General features: G+C 53.0%; 1 protein-coding gene and 1 long non-coding RNA gene across 14 annotated transcripts in view; one reads left to right on the forward strand and one right to left on the reverse strand.

Moving 5' to 3' along the window:
- ACSF3 (acyl-CoA synthetase family member 3) overlaps positions 1-22,140 on the forward strand; it is a 68,689-nt gene that overhangs the window by 25,121 nt on the left and 21,428 nt on the right. For 10 of the 12 annotated variants that reach the window (XR_004439083.1, XR_004439084.1, XR_004439085.1 and 7 more), the window contains 2 exons: positions 2,772-2,884; positions 15,480-15,606. Coding sequence is in view for 5 of the 12 variants with exons in the window: in XM_033219367.1 (XP_033075258.1) it covers positions 2,772-2,884; positions 15,480-15,606 (240 nt within the window). In the remaining 7 variants the exon portion in view is untranslated. Of the gene's footprint in view, positions 1-2,771; positions 2,885-15,479; positions 15,607-20,435; positions 20,602-22,140 lie in introns of all 12 variants that reach the window. The other 2 variants (XR_004439088.1, XR_004439089.1) reach the window with 1 other exon arrangement.
- LOC117088227 lies at positions 18,661-21,341 on the reverse strand. 2 transcript variants are annotated; one of them, XR_004439090.1, is made up of 2 exons: positions 20,715-21,341; positions 18,661-18,831 (listed from the first exon to the last, which is right to left on the reverse strand). It is a non-coding gene; the product is annotated as an uncharacterized LOC117088227 (long non-coding RNA). The 2 variants fall into 2 exon arrangements; XR_004439091.1 differs by having other exon boundaries at positions 18,661-19,393.

Consider the following 22,140-nt stretch of genomic DNA (forward strand, 5'->3'; position numbering starts at 1 on the left):
TCCACACCGAGGGCGCCAGGAGCAGCCCAGGGACCGCCGTCCACACCGAGGGTGTCAGGAGCAGCCCAGGGACCGCTGTCCACACCGAGGGTGCCAAGTAGCAGACAGGAGCCCAGAGGCCTGGGGGAGGCTCACCCTACCCGCACTGGAATCAGAACTCCCAGGCGAACAGGAAGGAGCCCCAGACAGATGGTACAGGGAGGGGGTCCCCGGCTGAGAAAGGGGATCCAGAGACCCTGAAGCTTCAGGGTCTTTGGGCAAGAAATGCGAGAGCACCAGTCCCCGAGCCTTCAGCTACCGACTGCAGGTTTCCTCAGGTGCCAAAGACAATGCCTGGGCGCTGGGGACATTCCCTCTTCTCTAAAATAGAATCAAGTATCTAATTTTGTCCTTGCCTCTAAATCACCAGCAGTGTCAGTTCTTTGGTTTGGAAAAAAGTAAGTAAAGTCGCCTCAGCATTAAATCCAACATGCCCCACAAAAGCTCCAAAATGCAGCCTCCTGAGCCGTGTTTCTGGAGGGCACGGTGGAGAAGAGCCTTCGTCACTCTCAGGCTCTAACCCCCACCCTGGTGGACGTGGCTTTGGCACTCGGGTCGGCTCCAGCCGCAGGCTGTGGGCTCACTTGGCCTCACTGCGCAGCGCCCCCTCCGTGCTTGGGGGAGAGAGAGAAGCCGGGTGGAGGGTGAGCTCTGTCGTGGTTATGGTTACGGGCGGGCGTGCCCGGTGCGGTTCCTGTGGAGGGAGATGAATAATTCATGGCCGACGACTGCTGGGCATAATCACACTCTAATTGGAGGCTGAGTTCAGAGGCGCTCACAGCTCCTGGGCCGCTCTGTGGTGTTGACAGGGAGCTCCAGTACCTTACTGGTGGTTTCCCTTCCCTGGGTCCCAGGCACGCAGAGCACCAGGGCATCCCAGACACCAGGACAGGGGCCGCAGGCCAGTCAGAGTTATCAGGGAGGGGCTGGCTGACAAATTTTAGAGGTGAGCTGTGACAGGAAGGCAGTGCCCCCCACCTGCCTGCGGCCGCGCCCATCCACATGGGCCCTCACAGGGCCGGCCTTTGTTCACTCCCTTGAGCTCTCACATCTACACTGTCACATGCCCGGGGCACAACGAATGGCACCTGGAGGGTGGGGGCCCCTCCCTCAATCTCTCTTGGGCAGTGCCACTGCTCGTCTTCTGCAGAATCCAGACACCATCCCAGAGCCTCTCCAGCCTCTGCAGATGGTGTGGGATGGCCACACGGCCTCCCCACCTGCGGCCCCGCCACAACCCCAACTGTGCCGCGTCCTGGTGCTACATCCCCACCCCAGTAGAGGCATCACCAGGAAGAGGTGAGAGGCCGCCTGTGTTGTTCCTGTTCCTGTGAAACGCCCAGAACAGAAAACCCAGGGACACGGACAGCAGACGTGGTGCCAGGTCTGGGGAGGGAGGGTGTGGCGGTCGTGGGCCATGCAGGAGTTCTGACTGGTGCGAGCAGGGGACTGCAGTGTGTGCGGAACACCGCCATGCCGCGCACTGTGAAATGGCAAGTCGTGTGTTACGCGGGTTTCACCCCCATTTTAAAATCTTCAGAAGCAAAACATAAAGGAAGAGAAAGGGTGGGAGAAAGGGGGCTGAAGCCGGCCCTGCCACACCCCCCCATGGTGGTGATGCGGTTTTCTGACCAGAGTGGAGATTCGGGACGTCTGCACACCTGGAACCACAGAGAACTCGCTAGGTGACACTCTGTGCACCACGCTAGCCCGGCTTTGCCTGCGGGACTAACGAGAGCGAGCCAGGCACCAACAGCTCTTCACCAAGCATCTGGAGGCCGGGACGCCCCGTGGATTACAGAGTTTGCTGCACTGACCCTCGATGTTGACCCTGGAAGTGCCTCAAATCTCAGCGTGGACTCTCACACATGATAAGCGTTCAGGCACTTCCCTGACGCAGACCAGGGCAAAGGCTTCACACCCCGGGGTAGACAGGAAGTCCCACCTCTGCTCTGCCCCCAGGTCGTGCCCATGCTAATGCCACATCGCCAGGGCCGCGCTCCATCAGCAGCCTCTGCCGTCCCACCAGCACCCTAAACCCCAGGCATAGCAAGGCTGCGGCAGCCCGTGTGTGCCGGCGGGACATGTCTCGCCCCCTGGGCTCTGCCCCGACCCTGGCCAGTGTAAGGTTTGATTTTAGCCACGTTGGAACTGTGCAGGTGGGGTGGATACACTGAGCAAATCGTGGGTGTCTAATAAATGAGCTACTACAAAGTGTGGTCCACCTGCCACGCAGAGTTCAGGACAGCCCCTCCTGGAGACATAGGGCAGGCCCTGCCTTAGCCCGCCCGTGTCCCGGGCACACACAGGTCCCCTCACCATGGACAGCCCCAGGGCCCTCAGGGCGAGTCGCCAGTGCTCCCTGGCCAGCGAGTGTATAAAAGTGGAGATGACACCAGAATCCGTGGGCAGCTGTGAGGCTTCGGGAGGTAACTGGGAAAGTGATGTCTGAGAGGCCGGGGCAGGGCGGCTCAGTGTGCCACGTGAGCGTCTGCTGTGCTGCGTGGCCATCACTGTGGCATCGGCTGGGCCTGAGCACACCGTGCTCGCCAGCCACATATTGTGTGGTTCTTCACCTGCTGGTTCCTAGGCTGTGTTCTCTCGGGGTCACAGGGCACATCTCTCCCTCCACACAGACTCTTGCACGTGGCACACAGGAGCCCAGTGGAATCCGAGCGCAGGGCGCACTTCTCTCCTCCAGGCTCCCTTTCAGTGTTTCTCCTCTCTCGTAGGTTCTGTGGGGACCCCGCTGCCCGGAGTACAGGTGCGCATTATCTCAGAAAAGCCACAGAAGGAAGGCTGCTCCTACACCGTCCACGCGGAGGGAGACGAGAGGGGGACCAAGGTAAGCCACTCTGCTCTCGGCAGGCTGGTGGCCGTGTGTCCAGGCTGGTTCCCTCCAGGGTGGTTACACTGGTGTGTCTTTCCGCTGGAGGTAGCCTCCTCTCCATGCAGGGGACCGGCCTCCTGGACATTGCAGGTGCCAGCTGGTGTTCTGGGCCCTGCCTGCTGCGTGTTCGTCTGTGCGCTCACAGAGCAGTGGCAGAGGGAGCCCAGGGCAGAACACCAAAGGGACTCACACCCAGACACACAGCTCCTCCCAGGGGCCCTGTCCGTGGGGACAGGCTGACGTGCACCGTGATGGCCTTGGCTGAGGGGAAGAGATAAAGCAGCAGAGGCTGTTGTCGTTGATGGGAATCTGGTTAGAAATACGAACTGGCCTGACCCTGGCACCCGTCCTGAGGGGACGCTGACCACAGGCCCCCAGAGTAGGTGTGGGGAGATTCACAGAGCCCTGCACGCTGAGGTGGGCGCCCGTGCAGTACTCTGTGGCGGCCTCCTCATCTAGTACGTTATTCTAAAACTGACAACGGTAAACGAGAAGAAAGGACATTGTCTCATTTCTGTGAGGATTTTAACGTGAGAATCTGCTCATCACAAGTGAATTCACGTCCCAGAGAAAGTTCTAGGGATTATGGGGAAGTGGAATCTTGATTTAAAAGGAAATTATTTTCTCTAAAGCCAGTATCCACACCTGATACCACACATGATTGACTGTGTTGCCCTGAGGTTTTCAAAGATTGAGGGATCCTGAGTCTCATCTCAGCACATTTCCTTCTCTGTGGCGCCGTCTCAGCCCTCATGGGGCATAACTGAGCTCCCCGCACAGAGGCTGAGGGGCTGTGGGCCCTGCTCTCGTGAGTGAACAGCCACATGCCCTCCTTGGACCTTGGTTTCCACACCTGACCACATGAGGGTTGGAGTGATGGTCGTGGTTGGACGTGTTAGCTCCAGCAAACAAGTAGGACGTGGGTGGCTTTCAGTGTCATTAAATGACACTGAAAGGTGCAGTGGCCGCACCTTGTGTGGAGGACTGCACGATGTGTCCTGCCTGTTCTGGGCCACCTGCAGTGGGCTGTTATCCCCTGTGGCCCCCACTGTGGCCCCCAGAGAGCCGTGGGACACCTTCCTGAAACCCACCTGGGTGACTGCCCCTTGCTGGATACCCGCCTCCCCTGCCCTCTGTAGGGCGGCCTCAGGCCCCAGCCTGTGCTGTTGTCCTGACACCCCTCTCCTAGGATTCATGCCTCTGCCCTGCTAGTACTAGGCTGCTGGCCACACCCCGCATATTGGGTTCCTGAATACACCTGCCCTTCCTGGCTCTCGACTCTGTGCCCTGTGGTACCGTTGCCCACATCTCAAAGACCCCCGAGCTCAGCCAGTCCAGCCCTGTCTGCAGGGATGGGGCTCAGTCTGTGCCTGGGTTGGGGACACCATCTAGTCAGGAATGTCCCCAGCAGACAGCAGAGCGTGAGTGGCGTGTGGAGGAGTGAGACGCCCCGTGGCTGTGCAGCCCTCTCCAGGTGTCAGTCAGCTGACGCTTCTGCCTCTCAGCACCTGCTCTGCCAGAAATGGCAGAGATGTTGCCAGGGAAAGGGGCGGAGCAGGGGTGGGGAGCGTTTCTGTCTTAAATTAAAACAAAACTTAACAGCTTCACACCTGCATTGGCTGCCGCGTCACCTGACTGCTCCTGCCCGAGTTTCTTTAGTTGTTTCTGTCTGCAGATTTCTTCCCTGAAATAGGCTTGAAATAGAAGCAGCAGACTCAGCTCCCTGGGCACCCTGACAGAGGTGCCGCGCAGTGGCCTCTGCGACAGGTGTGCAGGGAGACCCTGCAAGTTGAAGCCACACAGATGCTCCAGGGCTGCTTAAATCTTAGTGTACAGGGGGTTTGCATCTGCTGGCAGCAGGCCCTGGAACATTTCCTGTTCAGCCAAGGAGTCCGTGCAGCAGGTGGGGTACAGCTGCCCTGCAGGGCCTGGCTCCACCGGGGGCCGAGACCCTTACTGGGGAGGAGCACAGCCTGAGGGCCTCAGGGTTTGTGCCCTCTGACACCTGAGATTCAGGGTTCCCAGAGGGGTGGGTGCGTGCCCCAGGACGACCAGGTGACAGCATGGGCGCTGTGAACTCTAAAAAGCCCCAGCATCAGGGACCTGCTGCTCTCTCCTGGGGTCTCATGCGAAGGAACTCCCCACCCCATGCTCACACTCGCAGACACACTTAGTATTTTCATTTGAGCCCCACACAGTGGCCCTTCTCTCCACAGCATCCCAAAGCCCAAACCCCTCAATCCTGCGGTCACAGATCCACGTGGCTCAGGTGAGGCTGTGGCAGTCAGCTGGACCGTCCAATCCACTCTTGTCTGGGCCAAGGTGTGGGTCCCGGCCGGCATCCCTCCCCAGAAGGGCTCCCTCGGGACCAGTTTGTCTCTAGTCATGAGAACAGCTGTCCCTAGGCCTCTGGGATGACTCATGACTCTTCCTGGGCAGATGATCAACCAGGCCTTCGGACTGAACTATGAGGCTTGGTGTCATATTTGTTAGGAAGCAAAGTACCTGCAGGAAGGAAACTGCCCTGTGGGGATGGGAGAACACCGTTCCAGGATCATCCCCGGGTCCAGAGCATCTGGACCCTCCCCAGCTGGCAGCTGGCCTGCCAGACCCAGGGCCCAGCCCCTCCATCACCTTGTCGAGTGGCTGGCTCGTAGCACTCCTCATGTCCTGTGACGTATCACAGGTATCACACACACAGTGAACACATGGGTATCACACATAGACACAGTATGCACACAGGTACCACACACATGCAGTGTGCACACGGGTATCACACACATGCAGTGCATACACGGGTATCACACACAGTATGCACATGGATATCACACATGCAGCACGCACACGGGTATCACTGCGTGCACAGGTATCACACATACATGGTGTGTGCACAGCTATTCCACACATAGATACACACAGAAAATACCCGAAGGAAACACCAGAAGTCAAAATGGCGAAGCTTCAGGCTGAACTGTCCAACAGTGTCATAGGACGTGAGGCATGTGTGCACACTGTGTGTATTAGTATATGATACCCATGTGCACACTGCATGTGTGTATGATACCCGTGTGCACACTGCGTGTATGATACTCGTGTGCGCACTGCGTGTATGATACCTGTGTGCGCACTGCGTGTATGATAGCCGTGTGCGCACTGCGCATGTGTGTGATGCCTGTGCATGCAGTGTGTGTGTGTGATACCCGTGTATGCACTGAGTGTATGTGTTATCTGTGCACGCTATGTGTATGTGTGTTACTTGTGTGCGCACTGTGTCTATATGTGTGAGATACTCATGCGCACACTGCATGTGTGAGATACCCGTGCGTGCACTGCATGTTACCCATGCTCACACTGTGTGTATGTGTGTGATACCCACGCATGCACTGCGTGTGTATGTGATACCCACGTGTGCACTGCGTGTGTGTGTGACATTTGTTGAAAGCCTACTCTTTCTGCATTACATTGCCATTGCCACTTTACTAAAAAATAATTGGACATATTTGAGATGGTGTACATATAGGTTATCTGTTCTGTTCCCTTCATCTATATCTATGTTTTCACTCTTTTGCCAACACCACATTGTCTTGACTATTGTGGTTTTATGGTAGGTCTTAACAATTGTAGTGTGATTTCACCAGCTTAATTCTTCTTTTTCAGAGTTGTGTCGGTGCACATATTAATTTTAGAATTAGCTTGTCTAGCCAAGTGTGGTGGTTTACGCCTGTAATCCCAACACTTTGGTAGGCCAAGGTGGGCAGATCACCTGAGGTCAGGAGTTCGAGACTAGCCTGACCAATATGATGAAACCCCATCTCTACTAAAAATACAAGAATTAGCCAGGCATGGTAGTAGGTGCTTGTAATCCCAGCTACTCGAGAGGCTGAGGCAAGAGAATCGCTTGAAACTGGAAGGTAGAGTTTGCAGTTAGCCAAGATCACACCACTGCACTCCAGCCAGGGCAACAAGAGCAAAACTCCATCTCAAAAAAAAATAAATAAAGGATTAGCTCATCTATATCTACGAAAAGTTCTTTTGAGATCTTGATTGGAAAGCCAGGTGTGGTAGCTCATGCCTGTAATCCCAGCATTTTGGGAGGCCAAAGCAGGCAAATCAGCGTGAGATCAGGAGCTCAAGACCAGCCCAGCCAATGTGGTGAAACCCTGTCTCTTCTGAAAATACGAAAAATTAGCCAGGTGTGGTGGCACATGCCTGTAATCCCAGCTACTCAGGAGGCTGAGGCACGAGAATTGTTTGAGCCTGGGAGGTTTAAGTGAGCCAAGATTGTGCCACTGCACTCCAGCCTGGACAACAGAGTGAGACTGTCTTAAAAAAAAAAAAGAGAGAGAGAGATGTTGATTGCAATTTAGCCATTCTGATAGGGGAGATCACTTTGGGGAGAATTAACAATTACTATGCTGTCTTCCAATCCATGAACATGGTATGTCTCTCCACTTACTTAGATCCATGAACATGGTATGTCTCTCCACTTAGATCCATGAACATGGTATGTCTCTCCACTTACTTAGATCCATGAACATGGTATGTCTCTCCATTTACTTAGATCTACTTTGGTTTCTTTTATGTTGTATTTAGCATATAGATGCTGTACTTGTGTTAGATCTATACGTAAATGTTTTTTCTTTTCTTTACTCTTCTTTCTATTCCTTCTCCTCCTTTTCCTCTCCTTTTTAAACTATTGTAAGTATGGCAGGTGGGTGGTGGGGAGAGGGTTGTTTGTTTTTTGAGACAGAGTCTTGCCCTGTTGCCCAGGCCGGAGTGTAGTGGTGCAATCTCAACTCACTGCAACCTCTACTTCCTGGGTCCAAGTGATTCTCATGCCTCAGCCTCCCAGGTAGCTGGGATTACAGATGTGCGCCACCACACCTAGTTAATTTTTGTATTTTTAATAGAGGCAGGGTTTCACCATGTTGGCCAGGCTGGTCTCAAACTCCTGGCCTCAAGTGATCTGCCTGCCTCGACCTCCCAAGGTGCTGAGATTACAGGTGTGAGCCACGGTGCACGGTCAGGTTTTTGTTGCTGTTGTTAGTTTTCAATTGTTCATTGCCAGTAGGTAGAAATAGAATTGATTGTTGTGTGTTGGCCTCAAATACTTTAGTTGTTACCTTGCTGAATTAACTTACTAGTTTTAGGAGATTTTTGTAGACCTCTTGGGAATTTCTACAAATACAATCATGTTCTCTGCAAATATGAACAGTTTTATTTCTTTCTTTCCAATCTGTATGACCAAAGCCCTGACCAGGACTTCCATATGATATTGAACAGCAGCAGGCGGAGTGGACCTTCTTATTTCTGATCTTAGGGAAAGGATCCAGTCTTTCAGCAAGTGTGTTAGTTACTGGCTTTTTGCAGATTCCATTCTATCTACAATATGCTGAGAGTTTTTATCATTATATGTATGTTGAATGTTTTCAAAAACTTTTTCTGTACTGATTGATTTTTCTTTATTAGGCTGTTAATATGGTAGATTACGTTGAACCAAGCTTTCATTCCCAGGACAAACCCCACTTGGTCCTGGTGGGTCATTTTTTTTATATGTAGTACTGGATTTGATTTGCTAGCATATTGCTGAGTATTTTTTATCTGTATTCGTGATAAATTTTGGTCTGCAGTTTCCCGTTTTTATACTTTACTTGGGTTGTGTTTGAGGGTGATGCTGGCCTCATTCAGTGAGTTGAGAAGTGTTCCCTCCTTCTCTATTTTTTTCTGGAAGAGATTGTGTAGAATTGGTGTTATTTCTTCTTTCAATGTTGGTGGAATTCGCCAGTGAAATCATCTGGGCCTAGAGGTTTTCTTTTCTATTATTACTTTGTGTGTGTGGGACAAGGTCTCGTTCTGTCATGCAGGCTGGAGTGCAGTGGTGCAATCATAGCTCGCTGGAGCCTTGAACTCCTGGGCTCAAGTGACTCTCCCTCCTGGCCTCCCAAAGTGCTGGGATTACAGGTGTGACTATGAATTCAATTTCTTTAGTGCTTATAGGACTGTTCAGGTTATCTGTTGCATCTTGGGTGACTTTTGGTACATATAACGTTTGAGGAATTGGTTCATTTAATCTGTTAAATTTCTTTGTGTAGAGTTTCCCTTCAGGCCGTGAAACCATTAAAAGGTTAATAAGGGACTTCCCATCTTAACCTTTCTGTGGTTTCAGGGCCTGGAGTTATAAATGGCCCCAGTTCCTCATGTTGGTCATTGGTATCTTCTGTTTTTCTTTTTTCTTTGTTATCCTTGTTGGAAGTTTATCTGTTTTATGGCTCTTTTTTCAAAGAAGTCACTTTTGGATACATTGATTTTTCTTTATTTTTCTGTTTTCAATTTCACCAATTTTGTTCTTGGTTTCTTCTACTTGCTTCTGGTTTTTCTCTTTTTCTAGTTGCTTAAGTTAAGACTTTAGATTATTGATTTGGGATCTTTCCTCTTTATAAGGTGTACATTTAATGATATACATTGCCCTTAAGCATTGCTTTAGCTGCATCCCCAAGTTTTTATATATATATAGTTTATAAGTTTATATATATGTAGTTGTTGTTGTTTTGAGACAGAGTTTCACTCTTGTTGCCCAGGCTGGAGTGCAATGGCAGGATCTTGGCTCGCTGCAATCTCCGCCTCCCAGGTTCAAGCAATTCTCCTGCCTCAGCCTCCCGAGTAGCTGGGAGTACAGGTATGCACCACCATGCCCAGCTAATTTTTTGTTTTTAGTAGAGACGGGGTTTTACCATGTTGGTCAGGTTGATCTTGAACTCCTGACCTCAAGTGTTCTGCCCGCCTTGGCTTCCCAAAGTGCTGGGATTACAGGCATGAGCCAGCACGCCTGGCCTAAATTTTGATATATTTTTATTTTCATTTAGTTCAAGTTTTTTTTTTTTTTTGAGACGGAGTCTCGCTCTGTCGCCCAGCCTGGAGTGCAGTGGCCGGATCTCAGCTCACTGCAAGCTCCGCCTCCCGGGTTTATGTCATTCTCCTGCCTCAGCCTCCCGGGTAGCTGGGACTACAGGCGCCCGCCACCTCGCCTGGCTAGTTTTTTGTATTTTTTAGTAGAGACGGGGTTTCACTGGGTTAGCCAGGATGGTCTCGATCTCCTGACCTCGTGATCCGCCCGCCTCGGCCTCCCAAAGTGCTGGGATGACAGGCTTGAGCCACCGCGCCCGGCCAAGTTCAAGATATTTTTAATGTTCCTTAAGACTTCCTCTTTGGCTTGTGGATTATTTGGAAGTACAGCACATATTTTCGAAATATTTGGATATTTTTCCATTATCTTTCTGTTATTGACTTCTAGTTTGAGTCCATTGCAGACATGCTTGGTGTATTTCAATTCTTTTAAATTTGTTAGCTTGTGTTTTATGGCCCACAATGTGGTTTCTTTTCAAGAAGGTTCTGGTGTACTTGAAAAGAGTATATGTTCTGCCCAGGCGCCATGGCTCACACCTGTAATCCCAACACTTTGGGAGGCCAAGGCAGGAGAATCACTGCCCAGGAGTTTGAGCCCAGCCTGAGCAACATAGTGAGACCCCATCTCTACAAAAAGTTTAAAAAAAAGATTAGCTGGGCACGGTGTTACACGCCTTTTGTCCCAGCTACTCAGGAGGCCGAGGTGGGAGGATCACCTGCACCTGGGAGTTGGAGGCTGCAGCGAGCTCTGGATTGTGCCACTGCACTCTTGCCTGGGTGACCGAGCGAGAGTGTGTGGCCTGCTTGCTTTAGTAAATGTCTGTTCTGTAAATTAGATGAAGGTGTTTGATCTTGTTGTTCAGTTCTTCTGTATCCTGGCTGGTTTTCTCACCACTTGTTCTGTTACTGAAAAAGGGGTTGAATTTTCCAACTATAACTGCCTGTTTCTGCTTTCAGTTTTTGCTTCATATATTTTGAAAGTCTGTTGTTTAGTACATTCACATTTATAATGATTGTGTCTTATTGGTGAATTGACTCTTGTTAACATTTGATGCTCTGGTAACACTCTTTGCTCTTAAGTTTACTTTGATGTTAATATAGCTATTTTAATTTCTCTTGATCGGCATTTGCATGTGTAATTGTATTTGAAGGAAATTTCTTATGGACAGCATGCAGTTGGATTATGTGTGTTTTTTTACTCCAGCCTGACAAGCTTTGTAATTGGTATGTTTAGACCATTTACATTTAATGTAATTATTGATATGCTTGAATTTAAGTCTACCATTTTACTGTTTGTTTACTCTTGTTCCCTGAGGGTTTTATTGCTTAACTTTACTGCCTTCTTTGAGGTTATTTTTTCGTATTCCGTTTTAATTTGTCTCAAGTTTTTTAGCCTAAATGTCTTTGCATAGTTTTTTCAGTAATAGTTCCAGAGACTACAATGTACATACTTCCTTTTTACAGTCTCCTTAGAGTCAACATTTCAACACTTCCAGAAGAATGTAGAGCCACATCCCTGCCTCCATGTTGGTTCCTTGCCCTCTGCCGTTAGGGCGTGGTTAGTGTAATACCTATATTGGTTGTCAGCTCCATTAGACAAAATGGTAATTTTTGCTTTCAACAGTCAAAAATATTTTAGAGAGCTTCAGAAGAAAGGAACTCAACTTCATTCACCCAACTGTTTGCCGCTTCTGTTCCTTTTCCTGTATTCCCAGTGTACCAAGTCTCCTTCTGATACCAGATTCTTTCTGTCTGAAGGACATTCTACAGGAATTATTTTAGATCAGATCTGCTTGCAACAAATTATCTTATTTTTCTTCATCTAAGAATGTCTTAGGTATTTTATTTTCCTTTCTGAAGGATATTTTCATTGGATTAGGAATTCTGGGTTAACAATTTTTTTTTAGCAATTTAAAAATATGATTCTTGGCTGGATGTGGTGGCTCATGCCCAGAATCACCGCACTTTGGGAGGCCAAGAGGGGTAGATCACCTGAGGTCAAGAATTTCAGCTGGGCACAGTGGCTCATACCTGTAATCTCAGCACTTTGGGAGGCCAAGGCGGGCAGATCATGAGGTCAGGAGATCGAGACCATGGTGAAACCCCGTCTCTACTGAAAAAAACAAAGCAAAAAATTAGCTGGACCTGGTGGTGGGCACCTGTAGTCGCAGCTACTGGGGAGGCTGAGGCAGGAGAATGGCATGAACCTGGGAGGTGGAGCTTGCAGTGAGCCGAGATTGCACCACTGCACTCCAGCCTGGGCGACAGAGCAAGACTCCGTCTCAAAAAAAAAACAAAGAATTTGAGACCAGCCTGGCCCACATAGGGAAATCCCATCTCTACTAAAAATACAAAAATTAGCCGGGCGTGGTGGCGCACACCTGTAATCCCAGCTACTTGGGAGGCTCAGGCAGGAGAATTGTTTTAACCTGGGAGGTGGAGGTTGCAGTGAGCCGAGATCATGCCATTGCACTCCAGCCTGGGTGACAGAGTGAGAATCTGTCTCAAAAATAATAATAATAATACAGCTCCACTTCTTTCTGGCCTCCATTGTTTCCGTGGAGAAATCAGTGGTCGTGGAAACCTGTGTTCCTCTCTGTGTGTCAGTGACTGGGTTATGATGTGTCTGGGCTTGGGCATCTTTTGCTTTGTCTTGTCTGTGATTCGCTCAGCTTCTTTAATTTATAGGCTTATGTTTTCACCAAATTTTGAGTTTTTAGCCAAATTTTATCAAACGTCTTTCTGCACCTAAGTCTTTTCTTCTGTCACTGCAGTAACATGAACGTTAGCCCTTTGTGTGTTTTGTGTGTACTTTTCCTGGTTATTTTTCTCTTCTGTTCAGATTTTGGGTCATTTCTGTTGCTCTTTCTTCAAGTTGTCAGATTCATTTCTTCATCATCCTTCTGCTCTTGAGCCAATCCGTGACTTTTTATTTCTGTATTTTTCACTTTTAAAATTTTCGTTTGGTTCTGCTTTGTATCTGTTATTTCTTTGTTGAGACGTTCTATTTTTCCATTTATTTCCAAGTGTTTGCCCCTTCTTTTTTATTTGTTCTTTTTTTTATTTTTTATTATTTATTTATTTATTTATTTTTGAGACAGGGTCTCACTCTGTCAGCCAGCCTAGAGGGCAGTGCTGCAGTCTCAGCTCACTGCAACCTCCACTTCAAGCGATCCTCCCACCTCCGCCTCCCAACTAGCTGGGACTACAGGCACGCACTACCACACCTGGCTAATTTTTGTCTTTTTTGTAGAGACAGGGTTTTGCCATGTTGCCCAGGCTGTTCTCAAACACCTGAGCTCAAGCAGTCTGCCCACCTCAGCCTTCCAAGCTCGAGCAGTCTGCCCACCTCAGCCTTCCAAGCTCGAGCAGTCTGCCCGCCTCAGCCTTCCAAAGTGTGCCCTTACGTTTTGGAGCATTTTTATAATAGTGCTTTAAAGTCTTTTTCAGATAATTCCATTAACTATGTCGTTTCAGTGCTGTCGTATTCTTTTTCTATATGAGTTGCTATTTTTCTGTTTTTTTCCTGTGTTGAGTAACTTTGTATTGTACCGTGGACATTTTTAATGTTAGGGATGAGATTCTTGGTCTTGTTGACATTCTATAAAGATGTTGAGGTGTTTGTTTTACTGTGACCTAGTTGGCTTAACTCTGCAAAGTCTGACCTTCCTTCCCTGGGATTGGCCTCAATGTAATTTTATTTTTAGGGCCTTTGCCTTGCTGTCTCTACATGTCCCACAAACGTACTGACCAGTGGCCAGTCTGACCATGGCAGTGGAGCAGATAAAGGACAGCAGTGAAAACATTCACGGAATCAGATAAAGTCCGTGGTTTCATTTGAAAAAACAAATGCGGCCGGGTGCGGTGGCTCAAGCCTGTCATCCCAGCACTTTGGGAGGCCGAGGCGGGCGGATCACGAGGTCAGGAGATCGAGACCATCCTGGCTAACATGGTGAAACCCCGTCTCTACTAAAAAATACAAAAGCTAGCCGGGTGAGGTGGCGGACGCCTGTAGTCCCAGCTACTCAGGAGGCTGAGGCAGGAGAATGGCGTAAACCTGGGAGGCGGAGCTTGCAGTGAGCTGAGATCCGGCCACTGCACTCCAGCCCGGGCGACAGAGCGAGACTCCGTCTCAAAAAAAAAAAAGAAAAGAAAAACCAAGCACAAGGCTCTGAGCGACAGGAGTCAGGAGTCAGGCTGGGCTGCGCAGGAAGCCCTCTCGCCATGCGGGGCAGGTGTTGCACCCCCTGTGGGTGGCGTCAGCCCCTCCTGAGGGGAGCCCAGGCTGGCAGGTTGGCAGCAGGACGACGCGCTGGGCGGCGTCTGCCGTGGGGCAGTGTTGGCTGCAGGACGTCCCAGCATCCTTTCTCCGCGTCAGATTCGTAGGTTCTGCTCTTTTGCTGCCTACTTCCCTGGTCCCTGGTTTTTTGAAGTCCATTCCAGATGGCAGGTGATGAGCCTCGGTGAGACTCTGTACACATTCCTCGACCTCCTGGGTCACAGCCAGACGCTTTCACCGCCCTGCGGAGGGCACTGCCCGCTTTTGCAGTTGAGAAGGGTGAGGGTCGTGGAGCTAGCAGCTGCTCACCTGAAGCCCCTGCTCCTTCCCTGCCCTCCCCAGACCTTCCTGACCTATGAGCTGAGGGCTCGGCTGGTGTCTTCACAGACCCACTGTGTCCAGGGCCTCCCACGTGCTCATGCCATCTGCTCCTGGTGCTGCTGGAACCCCCAGCCCAGGCTCATATAACCCAGCCTCCCTCCTGCTCTCTCCACAGTCACCGTAGAAGAACGGTGAGGCTGTACTTCCTGGGGCCACGGCAGTGCCCGCGTGCGTAACGGGCCTCCAGGAACCCCCCACTCTCGGGCCCCACCTTCCCTTCCCACGGAGTCTTCCCTCTTGTGATTGGTCAGTCAGCCCTGCGGAGGGCACTGCCGGCTCCGAGCTGCCACAGCCCTTGCGGGCGAGGTGTGGACAGATGCCCGCTGCTGTGTTCCCTGGTTTGAGAAACACCCCGAAGGTGGGATTTGGGCACAGGTTTTAGACGTGGACAGGCTGCCTGGATCCAGCTCAGGCCCTGAGTGCTGAGGCCTGGGCCGGTTACATGCTCAAGTCTAGAGGATGGGGTAGGAGCACCTGCTTCTGTGGCTGTTCCGGGAGGAATGAAAGGACACCCCGCTCCTGGCCAGGGCACCACAGAGGACAGCGGGGAGCACCCAGCTCCCGGCCAGGGCACCACAGAGGACAGCGGGAGGCACCCAGCTCCCGGCCAGGGCACCACAGAGGACAGCGGGGAGCACCCAGCTCCCGGCCAGGGCACCACAGAGGACAGCGGGAGGCACCCAGCTCCCGGCCAGGGCACCACAGAGGACAGCGGGAGGCACCCAGCTCCCGGCCAGGGCACCACAGAGGACAGCGGGAGGCACCCAGCTCCCGACCAGGGCACCAGGCCCACGAGGACAGCGGGGACATTAGCTCAGCATGGTTGGCGTCCACCTGTCAAAACCTGCGTTTTCCAAACATCCAACAAAGCGCTCAGTTTCAGAAAGCACGTGGCCCGGGGTGGGCTGGAAGCGGCCCACAAGGTGAAAGAGCCAATCCCAAGAGGGTGTGCCCGGCTCTGACCTCCACCTTCTTCATCCTCCACAGGTGACCCCAGGGCTTGAAGAGAAGGAGGGGGAGCTGCTGGTGAGGGGACCCTCCGTGTTTCGAGAGTACTGGAATAAACCAGAAGAAACTAAAAGTGCATTCACCATGGATGGCTGGTTTAAGACAGGTAGGACCCAGCCCCGTGGGAGTGGAGAAGACCCCAGGGGAACAGGCAAGAACTCAACTCGCTGCCCAGGTTGAGTGGCACCGAGGCTGGGGATTCCCAGAATTTTCAGCCAAAGGCGGAAGATGGAGTGGGGTGGGGCTGGGGGCTGCTGTTATGGTGCTGCCTCCTGAGCACCCAGCCTGCCCACTGGCCGCTAGAGCAGGCTCCTTGGCCCTGTCCCTCAGTGCCAGGGGCCCCGGTGCCCCGTGACAAGGCTTCCACGCTGTCCTCAGCACGACAGCAGCTCTGGCACGCACGTACCCTGACCACAGACGCTGGGCCCCACGCAGCCCGTCCTGGTGGCCCTGCTGCCCCTCGTGGGCTGGGGCACCCTCCACCTCCAAGGTGCACCCCTGCACCTGCACCCAGAGACCTCACCACACCCATGCTCAGCCATACCTGTGCCCTCCGCATCCTTCTCCACACCGCGGTCAGAAGTCAGCGGCCACAGTGCGGTTGGTTTGCAGTGTGGCTGTTCGTTTACTGTTCCACAAATCAGTGCATTCTCTGTGCCTGCCAGAACAGGCCTGTGGGTGAGCAGGAACCTGCCTGCCTGATTGAGGTGGCCCAGGAAGCCTGTGGCGGTCAGGAGAGACGGCAGCACCCCTGGAGCCTGGTGGCAGCCGCCACTGCCACCCTCCTGCTCTCCCTGAGCCTGCCCAGAGCCGCTGCCGCCTGGCCCCTCCTTTGTGAGAAGCTGGCTTGGTCCCAGGATCCCGTGTCCCGCCCCATGGGGCATATTTGGATGATGGATATTTGGACATTTGGGTAGTGGGCGTATGTGGATGGACATTTGGGTAGTGGGCGTATGTGGATGGACATTTGGGTAGTGGGCGTATGTGGATGTGTTACTAGGAGGTCCTTGCTCCCAGAGCTCCCAAGATGGTGCCAAGCCTCGTGTTCTCTGACCTGGGGTTCTTGGCCTCACGGATTCCAAGGAATGGAATCTTGGGCCACGCGGTGAGTGTTATAGCTCTATTAGAAGCTATGGGTCACGGAAGAGAACCGTGGAACCTAGTGACTAGTGTTCAGCTCGATTAGGACAAACCTGGGCACTTAGCCGTGCAGGAACAATGGCAAGCCTTTAGCCTGATCGGTAGCGGCAATGGCCGCCTCACTGGATCATGAGCACAGCAGACACCCTGCCGGATCCGGAGGGATAGAAGTCAGCGGCCGGTCTGCCACGGCAGCCGGCAGCAGTGGTGGACAGCGAGCGAAAGCTCAGCTCGAGCCATAACAAACACGGACCAGAAGAGAGCGCAGTTGCAAGATTTAATAGAGTGAAAACAGAGCTCCCATACCAAGGGAGGGGACCCAAAGAGGGTAGCCGTCCCCGGCTCGAATGCCTGGGTTTATATCCCGACCATTGTCCCTCCCACTGCACTCTCAGGCGATAGATGATTGGCTATTTCTTTACCTCCTGTTTTAGCTTGATTAGCATGTTAGTGAGCTCTCTTTCCTACCTGACTGGTCGGTGTGAGCAAGCCTCCTGCTTAAAGGCGGATGCGGTCGCCTTCCCAGCTGGGCTTAGGCATTCTCAGTTGGCCCAGGAAATCCAGCTAGTCCTGTCTCTCAGATGGACATTTGGATAGTGGACGTATGTGGATGGATATTTGGATAGTGACGCGCGTGGGTGGGCGTTCGGAGAGTGGGACCCCGGTGGGGGTGTGGCTGCAGGTACTCACTGTAGTGTATTTATCCTGAAGATGTGCGCGTTGCTCCTGACCCCTGGGTGGTGAGATTGTGGTGGTTTTTCTTTTTTTTTCTTTTTTTTTTTGGCCTGTCTATATTTTATGCTGAACATCATTATTTTATAATAACCTTTAAGTAATATTTTCTGAAAAGAGAGGCCCATTATCATGCATCAGAATCTGTTGACCCGAAATCAGAAACACATCTGCCCCGTGCCTTTCCACAGGGAGCAGAGCTTGGGGGATGCAGTGTGCAGGCGGGACGGGCTCCTTGAGGGGTGCTGGAAGGGGCCATGTTGGCCGCAGCCTCGCCGCCTCATGGCCTGGCCCTGTGGGTCCCAGAGGCCCTGGAGCATGTGCTACCAAAGGCAGGTGTGCTAGGTGTGTGGTCGTTCCGCACGTTTGCAAAGCGAAGGTTCCGTGAGCCCCTAGAGCAGAGGCCAGTGCCCCACGCAGCATCTCACAGGCTTCCCAAGGTATCCTGGGGGGCACCTTCGTGGGCCGAATGTCAGCAGAGGACCCAGGTCTGGGGCCCCAGAAGCCTCTCTGTGACAGGACATGGTCAGCACATCAAACACTCTTTCCCAGTTTACCTTTTTTATACATCCCCATTAGTGCACACTGACCTGAGGGAACAAGCCTGTCCATGATTTACCTTCAAATGCAGAATTATAGGAACCCGACTAGAGCAGGTCGTGCTCTGAGCCTCCCTCCAACGCCCTCTGAATGCCCCGACCCCAACCTGACTCATGCTGTGGTTCTTTTATTTACTTATTTGTGTATTTATTTATTTATTTATTTTTGAGATGGAGTCTTGCTCTGTCGCCCAGGCTGGAGCGCAGTGGCGCCATCTCGGCTCACTGCAACCTCCGCCTCCCGGGTTTAAGTGATTCTCCTGCCTCAGCCTCCCACGTAGCTGGGATTACAGGCTCCCGCCACCACGCCAGCTAATTTTTGTATTTTTAGGAGAGACAGGGTTTCACCATGTTGGCCAGGCTGGTCTCAAACTCCTGACCTCAGGTGATCCAGCTGCCTCAGCCTCCCAAAGTGCTGGGATTACAGGTGCGAGCTACCGCTCCTGGTCAGTTCTTTTATTTTTAAATTCAGATAAAAAGCTGAAGATATGTTTTTCTTTGAAAGCACAGGAACCACAGCCCTGTGGATTTTGCGAGTCGCGGGGCTCCCTGAGCTGTGGGGAGGGCAGCCGTGTGAGATTTGGGGCTATGAGTGCGGAAACACTCGTAGTCACCAGTGCCGATGCGTATTTCAGCCGGGGCGGAATCGCGTGCATTAATTATTGTAAAGAGATGTCTTTAGAAGAAAATGATTTTGAAATTCAGTTTAATTTCATTGTAATGTGCTGCAAACAGGAAGGGAGTATGTGTGTTTAATTGGCTCTCGGGGGTAAGGCCTGGAAGCCGCATGCCTTTGTCACAGGCCATTAGCGATGCCGCCTGCATAATGAGAGCCTGCAATCAGCTCACAGCTGCCGCCCCTGCCGGGAGAGCATGATATTAAATAGAAATCAGGAGAAATTAAACTTAACCCTTTCCCTGGCCAGCCCCTCCTGCCACACAGATTCTGGCATAAGCTGGCGGGCACAGGGGATGGCCGGGGATGGCTAGACACAGCCAAGGATGGCCAGGATGGCCGAGGCCAGCCTATAGCTCCTCAGCAGTCTCCTCCAGGTCAGGATGAGAGGAGAGGTTGCCAGCTTTGATGCCGGCCGCTCCTGCCCCCCGACCTGCCTCCGTGCCTACAGCCTGCTTCTGCCTCCAGATCACACAGGGGGTTTGTGAGGCCAGGGGTCTCTGCCGCTGCTCAAGGAGATGTCAAAGGTCTGTCTCAAGTAACTGCTCTGACAACCAAAATGATCTCTCCAGATGCTCTGACTCCACATGCCCTCGCTCAAAGACACGTAGGCACATTTGCCGCCTGGGGCGAGTAGAAGGTGACACAGAGGTGGGCAGCTCTGCCGGGCAGGTGCGGGAGCAGCAGCAGCCCCTCCTGGGGGCATCCAGGGATCAGGAGAGGGGCGGTGGGGCAGGCCGGAGTCCCTGCAGGGGTGAATGGGGTCTTAGGCTCCAGCCGGGAGAGGAAACCTGTTGAAGGAGCTCCTTAGAGAAGAGCCAGGGATCCTGGGAGTACCACCAGGAGCTTGCGGGGAAGGATTGAGGGGAGAGCTGGGCCCGAGTGGCCCCATCCCCCAAGGCTGAGCATCAGCCCAGTCACCCGCGTCCCCCACGTGGTCACAGGCACCACCGTTGGGCACTAGCCTAGTTGTCACCCTGTCTGAGGCATGTGGGGGGCAGCAGCAAGGGCCCACTGCTTCCAGGGCCCAGCTGGGGCTCCATGCGTCCCTGGGCACCCCCAGAACCTTCTGTGTCTCAGCCGTTGGGTGCTTACATCTGGGCCAGTGGCAAAGGGTTAAAGGGACCTTGTGATTTAGTTGGGACTCATTGGCCTCAAGAAGCAGAAAATCAGAGGGACAGCAGCCCCAGCCACCAGTTTCCCCTGTGGAGCCAGAGCTCCCCAGCAGGCACTGTGGAGGCCAAGTGGGGACTGGCAGTGTCATGGTCCTGGCCCATGGCCTCGCAGCCTCCCGCAGCCTCCCACTGTGGTAACGAGGTGGACGCTGAGCCCCAGGCCTGATGGCACATTTGAGGTCAGATGGGGACACCTGGGCTGTTCCTGCAGCTGTCCCCTCGTCCAGAAGAGGGACCTTCTCAGAAGCCCTGGGGCCTTTGTCTCATGGACTAAAACTCTCTCCTGGCCATCCTGCCTTCACAGGACACTGGGCACCTCTGTGGGGCAAGGGAAGGAACACAGGCATCCTGGTGGGGCCCCAAGACCCAACCAAGGCTCATCTGGCTGGTGCCAGCCCCTGCGCCAAGGGTGCCGACCAAGGTCAGAGCTGATTGTGGGGATGACAGGTGCTGAAATGGCCATGCCCGCCCCAGCCCCTTCTATCCAGCACAGGGACCTCGCTGGGCCTCCCGCACTCGGCCAGGCTGTGCTGTGAAGCCTCTCTCTTCACTTCTCAGAGCCATCCGTCCACGCTGACAGCTCCTGAGAGGGACCATGTTTTGCTGCCTGCAGGTGCCAAGCTGACTGACGGGCCATGCTGAGGAGGGGTGGCCCCAGCCCTCCTGCAAGATGCCCTTCTGTGCAGCCTGCGGGGCCACCAGGCCCACAAGACGGGCGTGGGCTTCAGATGTATCTTAGCCGGGGTTCCCTAGAAACACACGTGGACTCTGGGCAGAGGGTGAGTGTTTTTACGTGTTTTTAAAAGCCAAAGTTACACACCCGGGGCTTAAAGACCCAAGTGGTTTTAGCAGTTTGAGAAGAACCACAGCCGTGCCCCTTCCCCAGACTCACCAGCTGCTGCTTCTGTGCAGTCTCTGCATCCTGAGGGCCGCCAGCGCCGCCGCCTCTAGACTCCTTTTTACTGCTGTGACTTGACTCCCGCAGAGTAGGCCCCTCCTCGGCGTGGCCCAGCTCAGGCCCTACAGCATCTGCACTGTTGAGACCATGGAGTCGCTGATGAGAACTGAGCCCAGGAGACACTGAGATTTTTCCTCTTTGTTTGTTTTCCAGAGTCAGGAAAGTCTTGGTTTTCTTGGTCTCCTGGTGCCAATTCCTCATGGGCTGGGCTGGTCTCCCCACAGCGCCTCCTTCCCCGTCACCACCACCCCTTCCCTCCTGGCGAGTGACAACTTCCGCTTCCAGCCCACAGCATCCTCCTCTTCTCACTTCCGCCCCAGCTTTGGGGACTGCTTTCCCCTGGGGCTTACTGAGGCAGGGTGTGTAGGGTCAATGCTTGGAGACTTGCGTGTCTCTCCGTGTCTTCGTTCTGCCCTCAGCCTTGCCTGCTGGTTTGGCTGGGTATAGGGTTCTGGGTTCGAAGTCGCTTCTGTATCATTTTCTGGCCTTCAGATTTGCTGGTGCCCCAGCCGTGCAGAATCCTGGCGCTTGGTGACTGCCTCTTTTCTTTTTTTTGAGACAGAGTCTCACTCTGTTGCCAGGCTGGAGTGCGGTGGCGCCATCTCTGCTCACTGCAACCTCCGCCTCCCAGGTTCAAGCAATTCTCCTGCTTCAGCCTCCCAAGAGTAGCTTGGATTACAGGCACCCGCCACCATGCCTGGCTAATTTTTGTATTTTTGGTAAAGACAGGGTTTCACCATGTTGGCCAGATGGTCTCAGTCTCCTGACCTCGTGATCTCCCCACCTCGGCCTGCCAAAGTGCTGGAATTACAGGCGTGAGCCACTGCGCCCAGCCGTGACCACCTCTTTTTAATGTACAAGGTCTCTTCTGTCCCCAGACCCCTGAGCCCAGGTCGAGGAGTCACCAGGTGAGGACTGACCAAGGTCAGGGAGCCGCCGGGTGAGCGCTGAGCCCAGGTCAGGGAGCTGGGTCTCAGGCCATCTCTGGGACTCCCTCTGCCTTCAAGAAGCCTCTTCCACCCTTGGCCCACAGAGGAGACCTGGATGGCACTGGGGTCCAGGTGCAGAAGCCTCCATGTCCACAGCCACCTGAGCTTCCAGCACCTTCCCTCCTGCTGGGCGGTGGCCTCTGCCTGGCCACAATGGAGGCCGCCTGCCCCTCTGAGCCTCAGTCTGTCCTCCCTGCAGCCACCTCCCCTAGCCAGGTGCCCAGGGGCAACTAACTGGTGGTGCCTTTCATGTAACTTGGTTTCCAGCTGCCTCTGCACACACACGGAGCACCTGTTCCAGCCGCCTCTCTCTGCACACACATGGAGCACCTGTTCCAGCTGCCTCTCTCTACACACACGGGGCACCTGTT

The sequence above is a fragment of the Trachypithecus francoisi genome, unplaced genomic scaffold (assembly GCF_009764315.1).
Source record: "Trachypithecus francoisi isolate TF-2019V2 unplaced genomic scaffold, Tfra_2.0 Lachesis_group10, whole genome shotgun sequence".
Taxonomy (NCBI): domain Eukaryota; kingdom Metazoa; phylum Chordata; class Mammalia; order Primates; family Cercopithecidae; genus Trachypithecus; species Trachypithecus francoisi.